Genomic DNA, 16,402 nt, shown 5'->3' with positions numbered 1-16,402 from the left:
ACATTCAGAACTTGTGTTCTCGATATTGTTACCAATCAGAATGAGCAGCCTCTATTTGACGGCAAAACCACCCATATTTGTGAATGAGCTAGAATTATCTTGCAACTATTTTCATGCTGACTGCTTCATTACACCCATTTCGCTGCCTTTTATGCTGTTAAATTCTCTGATCACGTATGTAAATGACACTTTCTGTCATGGTCTTTAAAATTACATTGGGAATCCAGCTTACCACAGAAATTCTTACTTGGACACACTTTCCTTAATCACATAAAGCAGAAGATAAACCTCTTTTTTTTCTTCTTCCTTTTTTAAGGGCAAGCCTCAGAATAATAGTAATTACAGTGCACATACACACACAGTGAAATTGCAGTGTGTAAATAGAAGCAAATAAATACAAAAGATCAAAGGCTAGATGGTATAGATATGTACATAGTGAGGAGAAGACTAAAAGGTAAAGATATGTAGATATAGAGGGATGCTGGTAGCCAGCCTGGGAGCATATCTTCACCAAGCTGTCGTTCCTGTAGAAGGGACTCTGTTTTGCCTGTGAAGTTGCAACATTAGACTTAAAACTTCCTGATAGATCTTGCTGAGGATTACACCAGTGTTCTCTTGAATTTTGAGACACTTAATCCCATTTTAGCTTTCTTTTTTTTTTTTTTTTTTTTTTTTTTCTTTTTCTGTGCCAGGAATCTGCAATCAGTGAGCACCTGATAAAAATCGGTGAGTAGTTTATCAGTCCCTTGGGCACTGAGGTGTTCCACACCTGCCTTCATAGCCAGATGCTACCTCAGCTAGGGTGTAATCCTTTCTCTGCCTCACATGCTTGTGCTGACAGGTTTGCTGTGTGCTAGGCATCCTCAGTGTACTCTGGTCTCTTTTCCTTCCAGGATGGCACACTCTTTGAATGAATGGCTATGGCAGCACGAGTTCTGGCTCCCCCCAGGAATTACATGGGAGGACATGAAGGAGTCTGAAGACATCCACTACCCTAAGCCTCGTGATCTCCTGCTCAGCATCCCTTTTGCCTTAATCCTGGTTGTCATTCGATGTGTCTTTGAAAGGTAGGTTCTTTAGTCATGTTTGGGGTGTTTTGGGGATACCAGCGTCATTGCAGGTCCAAAAGTTGGCCCTTTTGTCTGGACCTGTGCATGATTGCAGAGATCCACAGAAACATCAGATCATAAATTCTGCTGAGCCAGATGTTTCAGCTCTTACTTTGCAGCTGTATTTATTTACTGAAGAAGCATGTTGAATATAGAGCACAAATCCTACCCTTAAGGTCTAATTATAAGCAGTGTAACTTCCTACACTTAAAACAGGTAAGCCCTAGTATTAGTTTGTGCTTGTGCTTCAGAATGCAGACATACTGTTTCTGTTGTACATTCCTTGCTGTTTCTGGGTCAAGTGAAGTGGAAATAATGTTTAGACTTCCTAAATACAGCTAGGTGCCTCCATCTCAGAAAGTGGGGATCTGGGATATCTCTCCAGACAGGGGAGCCTAAATAACATGCATTAATATAAGCTTGTGCCCTCAGAACCAGCACTGCATAGCCACATGAACATACGCATTTCACTGACCACAGTTCAGGATTCAGGAGTGTAATTTCTTTGGGAGCACCATGCAGGGAGATTTGTGGCTGCTTTCTCCAGGTCAGGGCCTGCTGAAGCCACTTGCAGTGCTGCACTGCCAGAATCTCTCCTCCTCTTTCCCTGCTTTGTGGCTGCTTTTTGCAGTCTTCCAGTAACAACAAGAATTGCTGTGGTTCTAGGATCTTTCTGGCCAGAGCCATTTGAAAATTTTACTCTTCAGCACAGAAAGTTTGCGAATTATGGCAGAGGCACAGCTTGAAATCTCCCAGTGTTTGCTGGGTGGGTTTCATGAAGGTCCGCAACTGGTGCTGTTGATATAGGCAATTTAGCCATTGTTTAGTGTTGGTGTGATGTAATTTGTATGCAGATCAACTGAAAGTTACCACAGTGTCATCAACTGTCAGGGCTGCAGAGTAAATCTGCTTTCATGATTTCATGAAAATTACTTAAAATAGTCTTTGCTGGACTGAAGAATCCCTATTCCTACCTGCTGTCTGAAGATTGCGTTCCTTTGAGGGGCGATGGCTGCTCCAAAAATAATGCTTCCTATTTTATTATATTGGTCCACAACGTGAGAAAAGGATGGTGGTGGGATGGCAGTAGAGGTTGAACCTCCCCACCAACATCACATTACTGTGTGACAGATGGCAGCAGAAGGGCAGTCTGACAAAATGGTATCTGACATGGAAGTGTGGATGAAGCAGAGGGGGTGAATTGAATTCCTCCATGCGGAAAAAATGATACACACTGACGTTCATCAACATTTATGGAGACCAAACAGTGGATGTGAGGTGCATTTCTGCAGTGGCGGCATTGATGTGAGTCACCTCCGCCGGTGAAGATTTGTGTGAGTGCAGCTTGCAGGTATTGTTGGCAAAAAGGGACAGCTAATGGTGGTGACTGTGTTGCAAAACAGCGTTATGTAGCTGAGAACTTGCTCTATCAAATAGTGGTGTTGTGCTCTTTGTATCTGTTGCAGTGTCCATGGAAATAATTAGGAGGCATTACTTTTGGAGCAACCTACATAGTTTAGTCAAAAACTGTGATGGTGGTTTTAAGGAAAAAAAAGTAAAAAAATTAAAACTAAAAATCAAAAAAGAGTCTGCACGAGAAAATGGAAATAGGCCTCTCTGTAGGCTAGTAACAGATTTCTTCTCTGGATTCTCTGTGACACGAGGACGTAATGGAAAAGTTTTTTAAAGTAGATTCTGAACTCTGTTGTGAGATCGTTTTTATATAAAATACTGGCATTCAAGTAGAGTGCTATTAAAACCAAACGCATGAATGATTATTTAAAGAATCTTTTTTTGATGATTCTTGGAATTGTGTGTAAAGAATATGTTTAGGGTGCATTCCATAAATTCTGTTGTTTTTATCCTCTACTGACCTGAGGTGACAGGTGTCTCAGTTACCTCCACTCATGTTTGAATCAAGGTGCTGTAGGCAACCATTAAAACAGAAGTCAATCGCATTTCTTCCTTGCTGACCTGTAGTACCTCTTTAGGTAGGTAATGTCAGTTGGTCACCTAGACATGTTTGGAGAGTGAAGCTAGACATCAACCTCCATGTTCTGCATTGACCAGAATTGCCCCATTCTGGGCTCATGAAGACAGAGGGGCCAGACTCTGCTCAGTGATGCCTAGTGGCAGAACAAGAAGAGGCATTGAACACTAACTAAAACACATGGTATTCCATCTGAATATAAGAAAACACTTTTTTACTGCAAGGGTTGTCAGATATTGGGATAGGTTGCACAGGAAGGGAACATTCTTCTTCTGTGGAGAAACTCAAAACCTAGCTGGACACTCAGCAGATTGCTCTAGCCACCTCAGCCTGAGCTGCAGAGTTGGGCTATGTGATATCCAGAGGCCCCTTCCAGATCTAACAGTTTAATGCTTTTGTGACTTAGTCTTTGTATTCCTCTTCCTTCTGCCACATTGGTCCTAGTCTGCCTAAATATCTTTTGTGTCCTTTAAGATACCTCTGACCAGATAAAAATATTTTTTTTCTTTCCTATCCGAACACTGCGTCAGCTGGGAGGGTTTCTGTGGGCCTAGGCCTGCTCATGCATTTTAAAGCTGTTTTAATTCACAAACTTCATTAAACAAAAGCTTCTTGCCACACCCTTTAAAAGATAATATCTCAAGTCCATTTTACAAGTCCAGGAAACCTGTAATCATGCCACTATCTTACTTATGCAAATTACAAGCTAATGTTCTGAGCCACATTCGTGTTTGTCTTAACTCTCTACAGGCATTTATTTCAGCAGGAAATTTTCACATTCTTAATCATAAGTGTTTCACAGTCCATCCTGGAAAAGAAAGCCTCCCTTAGTGTGAATCAAGCCCTTTGTCTCTCTGTTACGTTGCACAGGTGGGCTAGGATGGTTTAAACTCATTGGTAGTGTTTGGAGAAATGCAGGCTGAAAGGATGTGTATTATTCCTCATTTTCCATGCAGATGGCCCTGACTTTGTAGATTTGCATGTTTGTGGATCAAAATGTGATTTTGGAGAATGTAAATAAGCTACAAGATTGGTTTCAATGGCTTTCCCTTGGCCTCTGTCAATTTATTCTATCCTTACTTATAATTTGTAACTATGCATCCAGTGCAAAGCATTTCTTTTCTTTAAGTATGCTCTCTGTTTTCTGGTGGTTCCTGCTCTGGTTTTCAGAAATGCTGTGTCAGAATTCCAAGAAAATTCTAAAGAGGCAAGAGAAGCCCAGAGGAGGTTCTGTGAGCCGTATTTCAGCAGCTGCACTGGATGCCTTGCTTGGCATTTTTTAATGGTGCCATCTTTTTGTTTTGGAGATTATACCTAGGGAGTACCCTGCTACCTGGAGTGTTTTTTTTTTTTTCCGTCTCCTTGGCATGCATGGGCTGAACTTGGATAAACTGACAAAAACATCTAACAACCAGTTGTTGAGTGGATTAGGTGGTGGGTGTGGGAAGTGGAGGAGCTGGGTGGGGCCTGGGAGAGCTGAGGACACTGTGAGTGCAACCCTGGAGGAAAAAACACTTTGTGAAACAACTCCTCTCTGAGCTGCTGTGATCTGGGTAAGGTGGAAAAATAGGGAGTGTTCAGGCCTGGTGAGCAGGATGCAGTGCTGTTTGTCTCCGTGTGCCACAATACTCAGGCAGGTCATAGAATCATAGAGTTGTTGAGATTGGACAGATCAATAAGATCATCCTGTCCAACCAGCAACCCACGCCGGTGACCACTCTAGGCCATGTCACTCACTGCCACATCTCCATGTTTCTTGAAGACTTCCAGGATGGTGACTCCACTGCCTCCCTGGGCAGCCTGTTCCAGTGCCTCACCACTTGTTCTAAGTGTGTAAATAAATGAAAATTAATTTATTATAAATAAATGCTTCCTGATATCCAAGCTGCATCTCTCCTGGAGCAACTTCAGGCCATTTTCAGCTGCAGGGGAAGGTAAGTAGTTCTTGTCAACGGTTTACGGGCTGGTTTGGCCCGGTTCCGTGACTAGAAGGGCGGAGGGATCCGCAGATCCGCGCCCCTGGAAAAGGAAAATAGGGGACCCCGAAATAATTGAAAACAGCGGCAACAATCTGAGGTGAAACAAACTAATTTACTAAATATAGTATCAGCAGAATATAAGGAGAGAGAGAGAGTGTGTGTCTGGAAGGTGGATCGGCCTCACCACAACGCTGAGATGAGAAGTGCAGTCCAGTTGAGCCGATGAAGAAGCGCAGGCAGAGAAGCGCAGGCAGAGAAGAGAACATCAGGTGACCTTGCCGGGAGTTCTATCTCCTCGCTGACCGCAAAGCCCCCTGGGGAAATGTAGCTCTTCTCCTCTGGACAGGCACCCGGAACTTGAGCGTCAGCAGTCAAATCCCCATTGCATTGCATGATGTTATGATGTGGAATACTGATAATGAAAAATCATGAAACCATGACAGTTCTGTACTGAAACAAGAGAGGAGCTAAAACTTGAGAACCTCTTCAATTCCTCTGATTGTGCTTGTACATATGAAGTGTGTTCTGGACCCATAATTTGGAGCCAGATTTTAAACACTTGTGTGCCTTAACAGAACTTTTCCCTTGGTGGTGTCAAGTGGTACAACAAATGATAAAGTCAAGAAACTGCAACCTGGAAGATTCATTTTGGATTCATTTTGGGCTTTAGGAAGAACTTCATTCCTGGGAGGATGGTGCAGGCCTGGGACATGTCACCAGAGACATGGAGTATCTCTGTATTTGGTGTCCTCAAGACTTAGCTATGGTGCATTTCCAAGACTTCATATTGAAACCTCTATTGTCCCGATTAGATGTTAGCAATGGTCTCCCTTTGAGCAGGATTGGACTGGAGAAATCCAGAGTTGTCTTTCAGCCAACGCTAGCTTATTGGGCACTGTGACATACTTACATCCCACCTTTTTGTGATAATTGGCAGCTCAGCAAGCTCTGCTTTGTACAAATTTCTGCACAAGCTCAGGTCTACCTCTAAGTGGATGCTTCTGAGCCTTAGCACAACTCTGTTTACTGGTGAACATGTCATACATATGAAAGTGGGATGCCGAGCTGGCAAGTGTCCTATGTTTTCGTACAGGACACTGGTGCTCAAAGGTTGATTTTGAGTCTCTGTATCCAGTACTCAAACTGTGGTGTCCTGACATCACTCATAATTTCCCGCATTTAAAGGCCAGGGTCTTAGATGCATTGTATTTGTTTCAGGTGTTCTGCATCTCCCTGCAGCTGTAGTTTAGAACTGTCTCAGTGACTCTTACCTATATGGGAAAAACTTGATGATTTTGAGCTTATGACATTAACATTTCCTCAAGATCTGTGTGCTTTCTTTGCACAAAGGGGGAGATGAGTGCCTCTTAGCTAAATTTTGGATGATAAAAGAACTGTTCTAGTGAATGGTGAAAAAAGCTTTTAATAGGAGAAAATGATAAAATAAAACCCAAACCTTACATATTACAAAGCGATTCAAGATTCTTGGTGATGTGGCAACATCAATTTTCAGGCACAAGTACAGACACTGAAATTCTGGATTGTGAAATAATTTTCTGAAGGAAACTAGGAGCTAAAATAGGCTCAGAATTGCACAGAGCTTTCTTCAGACCCACTGTAGGTGTTATTGATGTGAGAATACTTCAATCTAAATTTGCTGTTTCTGTCCATTTCTACTTGGACTGTAATCTCTGAACCCATCTGTCTTCACACGTGACAACTTGGGTTGTATTCAGGTACTACACAAATAACGATCATTAAACATCAAAATCAAAGCATTCTGTCTGAACAAACCCCCGAGGAATCTCAGGTTTTTAGTTGTCACCAATACAAAAATACAAGACTCAAAAATTATTTTATACTTTAAAACTCTTCATGAAGTCACAGAACCATTGATTCTCATTCAAGTTAGCTAAAATCAGCTTAAATAAATTATCTATATTATATAAGTGCATACCTGTTTGTGTGTATACAAGTGCACTCTATATGTTTGTATCAGTTTAATTTGGACTATGTAGCATTGGTAATAATTCAGCGCTCATTTAAATATAACTCTATCAACTTCACTGATGTCTTTCAAAGTGCTTATCATTGCCTGTTTGCGAATATCTTTACTAAGCAGTAGCAATTTGATTTTCCCAAGAGCAGTGTTCTTTTGTAGAGTGGGAGAAGTGTTATCATTTAACTCCTAAGAGCAGGAAAGTGAAGAATTGCTGCTAGTAATGTCTGCTGCTCTGCCCTGGGCATAGGGATAGTAACAATATCATTCATGGTTGCCAGAACGAATGAAACAGGAAAGCATGGGAGCTGCTATTTTTGTGCAGAGTTGGGTTGCTCTGAAAATATTTCAGGAGGAGATTTCAAGCACTATTTCTGCATTATTAAAATCTTTCAAGTTGTTTCCAGCCTGTAATGGACATGGCTGGATATGGTGCATTCTACTGCTCATTTTGAATGGAAGCTTAGCTTTGCCCTTTCTGTAGCCAAAATGTCACCAAGGTTTTGTGGGTAGTGAGTATGAACCTCATTCTTTGAGTTTGGAGATGTTGCGAAACAGACTTTGTTTTTAGGCTATCTCCTACAGTTCTCATTTTCTACCCTTCCATAGGACTTATAAATAAATTTACTCTGGACACTTACAAGCCAGAAAGGTAATGCTAATGAGAATAACGTTTGAGGTTCCTGAACACGTGGATCCTCGCGGGTATATCACTGAGAGCCAGTTCAGTAGCAGTGAAGAACCAAGGGTGAAGGACGTTGATGAATGTCTTCCTTAAAATAATTAAATACTCAGTGGAGCTTTAAGCTCCAGAAGATGACCTCCTGGGAAACTGCAGTCCTGTTGGCCTCATCTCTGTTCCTGGGAAGGTAATGGAGTGGCTTATTCTGGATGCCATCTCCAAGCAGGTGGAAGAAAATAAGTTATCAGAAGTAGTCAATATTGTTTCACCATGCTTGACCAACCTGGTAGCCTTCTGTGGACCAGCTGGGTAGATGAGGGGAGAGTAGTGAATGTTGTGTACCTTGACTTCAGCAAGGCTTCTGACGCCATCTCATGTAACATCCTTGTAATGAAGCTTAAGAAGGGTGGGATAAATGAGTGGACAGTGAGATGGATTGAGAACTGGCAAAGTGGCAGATCTCAGAGGGCTGTGATCAGCGGAACTGTCTGACAGTCTGGTTGGAGGCTGTAACCAGCAGTGTTCCCCAGGGGTCACTCCTAGGCCTGGTCTTTCAGCGTCTTCATCAGTGACTAGATGAAGGGATGTGCACTCTCAGCAAGTTTGCTGATGGTAGAAAGTTGGGAGAAGCAGCTGACACAGCAGAAGGCCGTGCTGTCATTCAAAGAGACCTGGGCAGGATGGAGGGGGCAGAGAGGAACCTTAGGAAGTTCAACAACAGCAAGTGCAGAGCAAGTACACAGACCTGCACCAGGGGAGGAATAACTACATGCATCAGTACAGGTTAGGGGCTGCCCTGCTGGAAAAAAGCCCTGAGGAGAAGACCTGGTCCTGGTAACCAAGAGGTGGTCATGAGCCAGCAGTGTGCTCCAGTGGCCAAGAAGCCAATGGGACCCTGGGGTGCATCGCACAGAGCGTGGCCAGCAGGGCAAGGGAGGTGCTGCTCCCCTCTGCTCTGCCTGGGGAAGCACAGCTGGAGCACTGCGCCCAGTGCCAGGCTCCTCACTTCAAAAAAGACAGGGAACTGCTGGAGAGAGCCCAGTGAAGGGCTGCAGAGATGGGGGGAGCCCGGAGCATCTCCTGGTGGGAAATGCTGAGAATCGTGGGACTGCTTGCCTGGAAAAGAGAAGGCTGAGAGGGACCTGATCAGTGCTGATCAGTATCTGAAGGGTGCGGGTTAAGTGGATGGAGCCAGGCTCTATTCAGCCATGCCTGGTGACAGGACAAGGGACACTGGGCAAAACTGGAACCCAGGGAGTTTCATCCAAACATGAATAAGAACTTCTTTACTGTGAGTGTGGCAGAGCCCTGGCACATGCTGAACCAGAGCAGTTTTGGGGCTCCATTTGGAGATAGTCGAAAATCTCCTGGATGCTTTCTTTCCCTGCTGTAGGGAAGGGAACCTGCTTTAGCAAGGGGTTGGTGTGGGGGATCTCCAGAGGTCTGCTCCCTAATGGTTCTGTGATTGAGAGCAACTGGTTTAGGATATTTTATCCCTTAGTTATGGCATTCCTTGAAAGTCTGCAGAGAGTCTTCAAAAAGCAAAGGAAAGCAGAGGAGTTTGAACCCTGGACCAGGATTTCTAATAGGCATGGGGAAAAGATAGCTCTGCTTCTCTTTTATGAGTTTAATACAGCTGGGTGCTTGAAAACTGATCCTTGAAAACTATCTTAATTTACAAAATATTCATTCAAAATTATTTCTTTGAAGATATCTTCTAACTATTATCATTTTAACTTCTAGTTTTTGTTGTTGTTTGTTGTTGTTGTTGCTCCTGAAATGGAGTGTTCAGTTGCTTGTATAATCTCCTGTTAGAAATCAGTAGCTGGACTGACACCTCTGGTATTCTTATAAATCAGGTAGCACAGAGTGATTAAAGTACATCTTGTGAGGACTACTCTAATGGCTGAGTTCTGAAATAAACAGCATTCGAACGCTGCATTTGAAAGAAAAAAGAAAAATAAATATCTCTTCAATCAGTGTCAGGGCTGCTGATTTCTAGAAAGTGTAACCATCGAGGAGTCCAGAAATAAGTGAGAGCATTAACATTTTGCTGTTCTGAATACAGTGAGGGAGTCAAACCTGCTAAAAATCAGCAGATGAAAGTTAGTTTGTTATACCCACAGCCATTAGGTCAGCATAGAAACTTGTGATGCACTGTAAGCCATTGAATATGAGTCAGAGATAATGCATTTTAAATTATAAAATCTTGCAATTTGCAGAAGAGGAAGAAAAAGGAAGTTTCAGCTATGGAGCTCTCTGTGTCTGCAATATCCTTCCTTAGGCTGCCTCTGTGCTTCAGCCACAAGTTTGACATGGAAAGAGCCCCAACAGAGCAAATTATGGCCTTCTGAAAACCCCAAAGCTCCTTATCCAGAGTGCAGTGATTGAGAGACTATATCCTACAGATTATTAATGCTTAACTAATTAGCCAACCAAGTCCTATTTAAAATTAGAGAAATCCTCCCAAGTGATTTTCCTGCTCCTTTCACTTCAGGATGCAGAGTAAAATGGTAAGTAATGTGCATTCCCTCAGCTTAACTGGATCCTGGGATTCTGGCATCCTCTGACATTCCTGAAGGCCCAAAGATGTGAAGAATTTGGTTATTGCTTTTTTTTTTAAGTTTATGAATATGATGGTATTTAGAGGTGTGCAGTACTCAGCTCAGGTCTGCTTCACATTTCCTTCAGCCTTCTGCTCCAAGCTCCCATTTTATGCGCTAAATTACCATTTCCCTCAATTAAAAAAAAAAAATATTTAGATTCCTTTGTGTATCTTTGTGACAGATTCATACGGGGTGAAACTGATGTTGTATAAAAGTGAAAAGTGAGTTTAATGAAAGGTTAAATGATGTCTCAAACAGAAAAACCATAAGACAGATCTCCCAGTTCACATCTTGGCAGATTGTGGTTAAATGTACCCAGGAGAGTTTAAACATTCTGAACATTAGTTTGCATTTTGTCAGAAATGACATGTTCATCTTCATTGGCTGCAACGGCTTCCGTAGCTGCGGATACAATGGCTTAGGGATTTCCTCTCAAATCTTGTCGTAAACTCATGCTCCATCAACACCAGGCTCCAACAAGTGCATCACAGTGAAGTCCAGATCAGTAATTAGGTCAGATGCTGCTCCCTCACAATTAAAAAGAGACTTGAAGTTCTAGTTCCTGAACTTCTCGTGTTCACTTGAGCCATCTCCTACTGGCTGGAAGCTTCTGGTTAGCTTCTAATCCAGCTTTCTGATTTACTTCTGATAAACTTGGCTTCATAAGACATCCAACTTCTTTAGCTTTGGCAACCTCACTATAAGTACACATACAGAAAGAGTACTGATGGATGTGGTTGTATTTATGCGTGAAGGTTGTGGTGTAAATTTCTGTAGAAACAAAGCCCGTTAGAAATTTCCAAGCCCCTCCCTTGAGATGCAAACCATGTATTATTCCACTAAAGTTTAATATTTGAATTAAAACCATACAGAAAACATTGCACCAATTGTTCACTTTGGGAAAAGAATAAAAGAATAAAAGGATAAGGGTCAAATTAATGTAGTATCTGCTAACAAGTGCTCAGGTACAGTCAGGATGAGTGCAGTGTCACCTTTATATCAGAGTATAAAGCAACAGACCATTGTACAGCCCAGAGCTCTGGATTTCTACATGTGCTCATGTGGGGCACGTGGGGATATGGATGACCCCATCCCCATTGCTGCTGGGTGAACATGCCTTTCTCTTAAGTGGGGAATTTAAATGCTGAGCCTCATTCTTCATCGAACGAAGAATCCAGCTGATTTAAACACAGTAGGTGTTTGTCATCACTGCTGTTATCAGTGCCTGGAAACATGAATTGGACACATGAGGAAGAGAAAACTTCTCTTCAAGCTGAAAAGCAGCTTCTGTCTTCCCATCTTCCTATGATGCTGAATGATTTTGTTCTCCTTGCTGCAACAAGTTACACTGATGCTAGAAGACCAATAATAATTAACGCAGTTTGTGCAGAATTCAGGGTAAATGCTGCAGCAAAGTGCTGTTTAACTAATGCTTCATTTAAATGCAGATTCACATTTCAAGATGTGCTAGCTCATTCAGCTGCTGCCTATTTCGTCCCCAGCTGTAACCAGCTTGTGTAATGCAATGCATGTGGGGAACAGGAAACCTACAGTAGTATTATGGTTTGATTCTGGAGCTACATGGGGAAGAAATGTAGGGAACTAGGACTGCCTATTCACTTTCTGTAGTCCTGTGCTTTGATTCGGCTTGATTTTCAAATGCACAAATCAAAGGAGAATTTTCTTGCATTTACTGGAGTTTAGACAGTCTTGCAGAAAGGCCATGGCACCTCCTTGCTAAGGAGGTGTCCGTAGCTGCTCTGCCGGGAGTGCACTGAACCCCTGAGGACAACTGGGATGTTGTCTGACCTTCTAATGTGGCTGTTGGGATTGGTTTATCTCCAGAAAACCTTCCATCAGGATCACAGCTCACCCTTTTTCATTGCGCTGAACTACAAGGGTGGTGATTTCTGTGCCAGCTCTCTGTGTAGAGACTGTGTCGATGGTTCCTGTTTCTACCTCTGTCCACCGCCATTTTCAGGGATTCATTCCCATGGATTCTATATCCTGTAATATGCACTTTTAATGCCTGCCATATGGTTTAAGGGCTGTGAAGTGAATGTTGGTGCCCCCAAGGACAGGCTGTGCCTCGAGAGTTCTGTACAAATTTCTTTGTTGCTCCTAGTCTGCATGAATCCATGGCTTCATCTCTCCCGCTCCATGTTCTACTGAACTGTTAAGCCAAGATAGTTGTGTTCTTCCTATCATAGTTCATGTGGAAATAGCTTGCTCTGCTTCTTCCTCTGCCAGATTGTCATGCAAGTATTGGTTTGTGTATTCCCAGAAAATGTTTGTGCATTTGTGCATCACGTTATGTGGGTAAAGAGCCTTTGGGCCCAAATAACAAAGGGTATGTAGTAAGTACAGGGAATTCTTCTTTCAGTTTAGCAGCTGCTCTGTGCTTGATCTTCCAAAAATGATTCAATGCAAGGGGCAATGAGCACAAAATGGAACATAGGAAATTCCATACAAAAGCTTCTGTACTGTGAGGGTGACAGAGCACAGGAGCAACCTGCACAGAGAGGTGATGGATTCTCTTCTGGAGATACTCAAAACCCACCTGGACTCAATGGTCAGCAGGGGTCCCTTCCAACCACTACGATTCTGTGATTCTGTAGCAGGAGGTGCTTCAGATAGCAGTGTAGTTTATCTTTTCCAGCCCCATAGTGTTTGTGATTCCTGCACTGACACTGTGATATTTTTATACATGGAGACTGATAATTGGAGTATGTCCCTACACACAAACAATAGTTTACAGATAACATATCTTGTTACAATAGGCAGAGAATAAATGCTGCGTCCTGAGCTGTGAGAGCTGTTAAAACAAGCCGTATGAGATTTTTTGTTGTTGTTCAGGAAGAAGTTTGTTCCCTAGCACTGTTAACATTTGCCCTAGAATTTCTCTGCCTTTTTGGCCAGCAGCTGCTGACTGCAGTGTGAGACAACATGCAGCTAAGTTTGTTATAGCAGTCTCCCCTGACTTGAACTCAGGTTGAAGTCTTAGGAGATTTGCAGCTCACTATCATAGCACAGCTCAGCCCAGTAGTGCTGGGTGAGCAGAAAGGCACTGAAGATCAGAGAGAAGGGAGAGACAGCCTCAAGAAGGTGTCTAGCTTGGGAATCCTGAGCAATTATCTCAGTCAGAAATTACAGTTATAATGTAAGAATTACTGTCCCAGCGTGGGACCTGCTCTATTTGAGAGTCAAATTGCATGCAGACAATTTAAGAACAGATTGTTAATGTGAATGACAAGAACTGTTCTCCTTGCTTCACATACCCTAATGCTTCCTTCAGGTGCCAAGATCCATAAATCTGATGATTTCTGTGTGTTTTTCTTTGGTAACCACATGGAGCAATGAATTAGTGGCAGTTTCCAAGAACAGAAGGCACAATAAACTGCTCCGTGTTTGTGATTTGACATTGACTTTAGCCATTGTGTTGCAGGGAGAGCTGGAATAGTTCACTTCCTGAATCCTTGTGACTTTCCTTCTTCTCAAGAAAGCCTTGGGGTGGGAGGAGGAAGATTTGGCATCTAGTTTGCCTTTGAAGAAGGGAGCTTCCCCGCTGATGCACATGATAACGCAAAAAAAAAAAAAACAAAAACCCTCTGTCCTCTTGTGCAATAGTGGAAGAAGAACAAGCTTTGCAAGCTCTATAGCCACTTAGGACAAATTTTATTGGCCTAAATTTTATATGAAGACTTAGGACCAACATGTTAATTTACAGAGGATCAAATGCTAGGGAGTAAATGAAGAAATTTTAAACACAGTCTTACTCACAAATGAAACATGTTCTTAACAAATATGCAAAAATAACAGTATAACTCTGATATATATTAATATTACTTAGCTGTCATTGTAAGACTTTTACAAATTTATTATTTTAATGAAATTAACGTACACTTGTTTAGTACGGTAGACAGAATTTACCTGGAAATTCTTAGCTTTCTCTGGCTCAGTCAATATTTGAGCATTTTCCTCCAAATGGAATGGTGTAAACCAGAAAGACTTAGGGCAAATGTTCCAGAACACCCTCCTTGAGTCACGATACTCTGCTGGCTGTTACTTATATCTTCTGAGTCAGAGGATAGAACTACACCAAAGTGCCCCACATTTTGGAGAATGGAGAGGTATGCTCACCATGAGCATACCTGTTACCTCCTTCTAATTCACTGATTTACTTTTGTTCAGATTCCCCAAGTGCAGGGAAGAATGGGAGAAAAATAGCTTTATTTTAGTTTAGCTCCAGTTCCTTCCTCCACCTGCCTGCCTCTCTCATTCCTCAGGTCTATAGAGCTGGAGGAGGCTGGCTGTTATGCTGTTGAGATAGCTTGCTCTCCATGTAAGCCATCTAAGAAGTAACTGAGCATATTGCCAATGAAAGGTGAACAACTGTAGCCCACTGAATATAACTCTTCTCCCAAGTAAGTAAATTTTGAATAATTTTTATGTCTATAAAAGAGGAAGTGCCTGTTGATGTGAACTGGTGCATTTCTCATGGGAGCAGAGCAATAGATCAGGATTATTAACATGAAAAATCATAAATTTTATTTCACTTTTTCAAATGTAGCTAATGCAGAAATTTCCATGGCGATAGCTGTGTGGAAGATGTGGAGAGGTCAAGATGGCAAGAAGTTATTGATGGGAGGTAAAAGAGCATTAGGAACATGTCTTAAATCAGGACTGTTTTTAATGACTCTTTAAACAGACTCCTGGTTCACCCAGAATGGTTATGTCTCTTCTTTAGGAAGGTTGTGGCAGTTTATTACCCGTGCTTTGCGCGTTACAAGAAAGGAATATTGTTCATCTGCAGAGAACATATGAACTCAGAACCAGGAAAAAAAGATGGGAGACAAAACCCTTTTCAAATAGCTTATTTGAAAATGTGTTTATCTGCAATTCATTTTCCACGAAGATTTTTGTTATTAATCAGAAATTGAAAAGTACCTGAGAGCATCTTTCTCTTAGGTGCTCTGGGTTTGTTGGTTTTTTTTGGTGCAGAGCTGTAAACTGACTGCTCTGTACAATATAGCTGTGATGATAGCTTCTTGGTAGAATTCTCCTGGAACCATGTAGAAGAGATGTCAAGAGCACAGAGAGCCAATGCAGTGTATGAGGCTTCAAGGAACTGTGGAATTTCAGGAATAGAAATTGCCACAGTCACTGGTTCTTGGTGCTGGAAGATACTGGCAGAGTGAAACCCTTAGAAATTCTGTAACATTTGTGGAAAATAAACTCACAAAAGCTAAATTATTTTGTTTCATACTAGCTGTGGAAGCCTCTGCAGGTGAAGGATTATGGATTTATGCCCTTCGTCCATTTAGTTTCAGCGTCAGCAGGTTTTGCACAAGACAATTTGCTCATTGGTGATTACTGAATAAAATGCCTTAGTGTGAACTTTCTTTCGTAAACCTTGGAGAATCTATCTTCACCTCAACCTGACTGAAGAGGAAACAGGTTTGAATTGAGTCATGTCACTGACTGTGTCTTGCCTTGCGTAGCTATGGAAACTGTCCAATATGGTCTTCAGGCTCTCTTCTTCCGTATTTCAGAAAGCTGTTAAGATTCCATTGATGAGATGATCCTTTGCAATTGATACTATGAACCTGTGATGTTGAAATCAGTACAAGCATCATTCTCTTAGGGTTGTACTTGGAACAAGATTATACTTAAAAGTGAGTCAGAGCATACATCCAACATGTACAAACATCCCTTTGGAGGAATTTCAGGGCTTGATTTCCCAATAATGTTCATAAAAGTAGGATTGGTCCTATAATTCATGGTTAAATTCAGTACCTCAACAACAAAGTAATTGGAACTTTGGTTGCTCACACCCTGTCTTCTTCAGCTGCAACTGGCTTGTTTTTGTTACAGTGAGATTTTATACTGTGACCGTGACAAAACATCAAGAAAGAGAAAATAAGTATTAAACAAAATTAAGGATAACTTAAATAGCTTTTCAAACTTGTTGACTGCCCTGACACCCAGCAGAAACATTCTCTTTCCCTTTAATCTGTTGGAAAAATTTCAGACCATT

At 41.9% G+C, this 16,402-nt stretch overlaps 1 protein-coding gene across 2 annotated transcripts in view; it reads left to right on the top strand.

Moving 5' to 3' along the window:
• CERS4 (ceramide synthase 4) overlaps positions 1 to 16,402 on the top strand; it is a 63,046-nt gene that overhangs the window by 22,761 nt on the left and 23,883 nt on the right. Inside the window, exons 3-4 of one of the 2 annotated variants that reach the window (XM_085211613.1) lie at positions 693 to 726; positions 894 to 1,067. In XM_085211613.1, the coding sequence (XP_085067739.1) occupies positions 895 to 1,067 (173 nt within the window). In that variant the 5' untranslated portion in view covers positions 693 to 726; position 894. The remainder of the gene's footprint in view (positions 1 to 692; positions 727 to 893; positions 1,068 to 16,402) is intronic. The other variant, XM_085211612.1, reaches the window with a different exon arrangement.

This window comes from Meleagris gallopavo, chromosome 30, assembly GCF_905368555.1.
Source record: "Meleagris gallopavo chromosome 30, MGAL_WU_HG_1.1, whole genome shotgun sequence".
NCBI classification, from domain to species: Eukaryota; Metazoa; Chordata; class Aves; order Galliformes; family Phasianidae; genus Meleagris; species Meleagris gallopavo.
The sequence above is the reverse complement of the archived record's forward strand: the minus strand, read 5'-3'. Positions and strand labels throughout refer to the sequence as shown.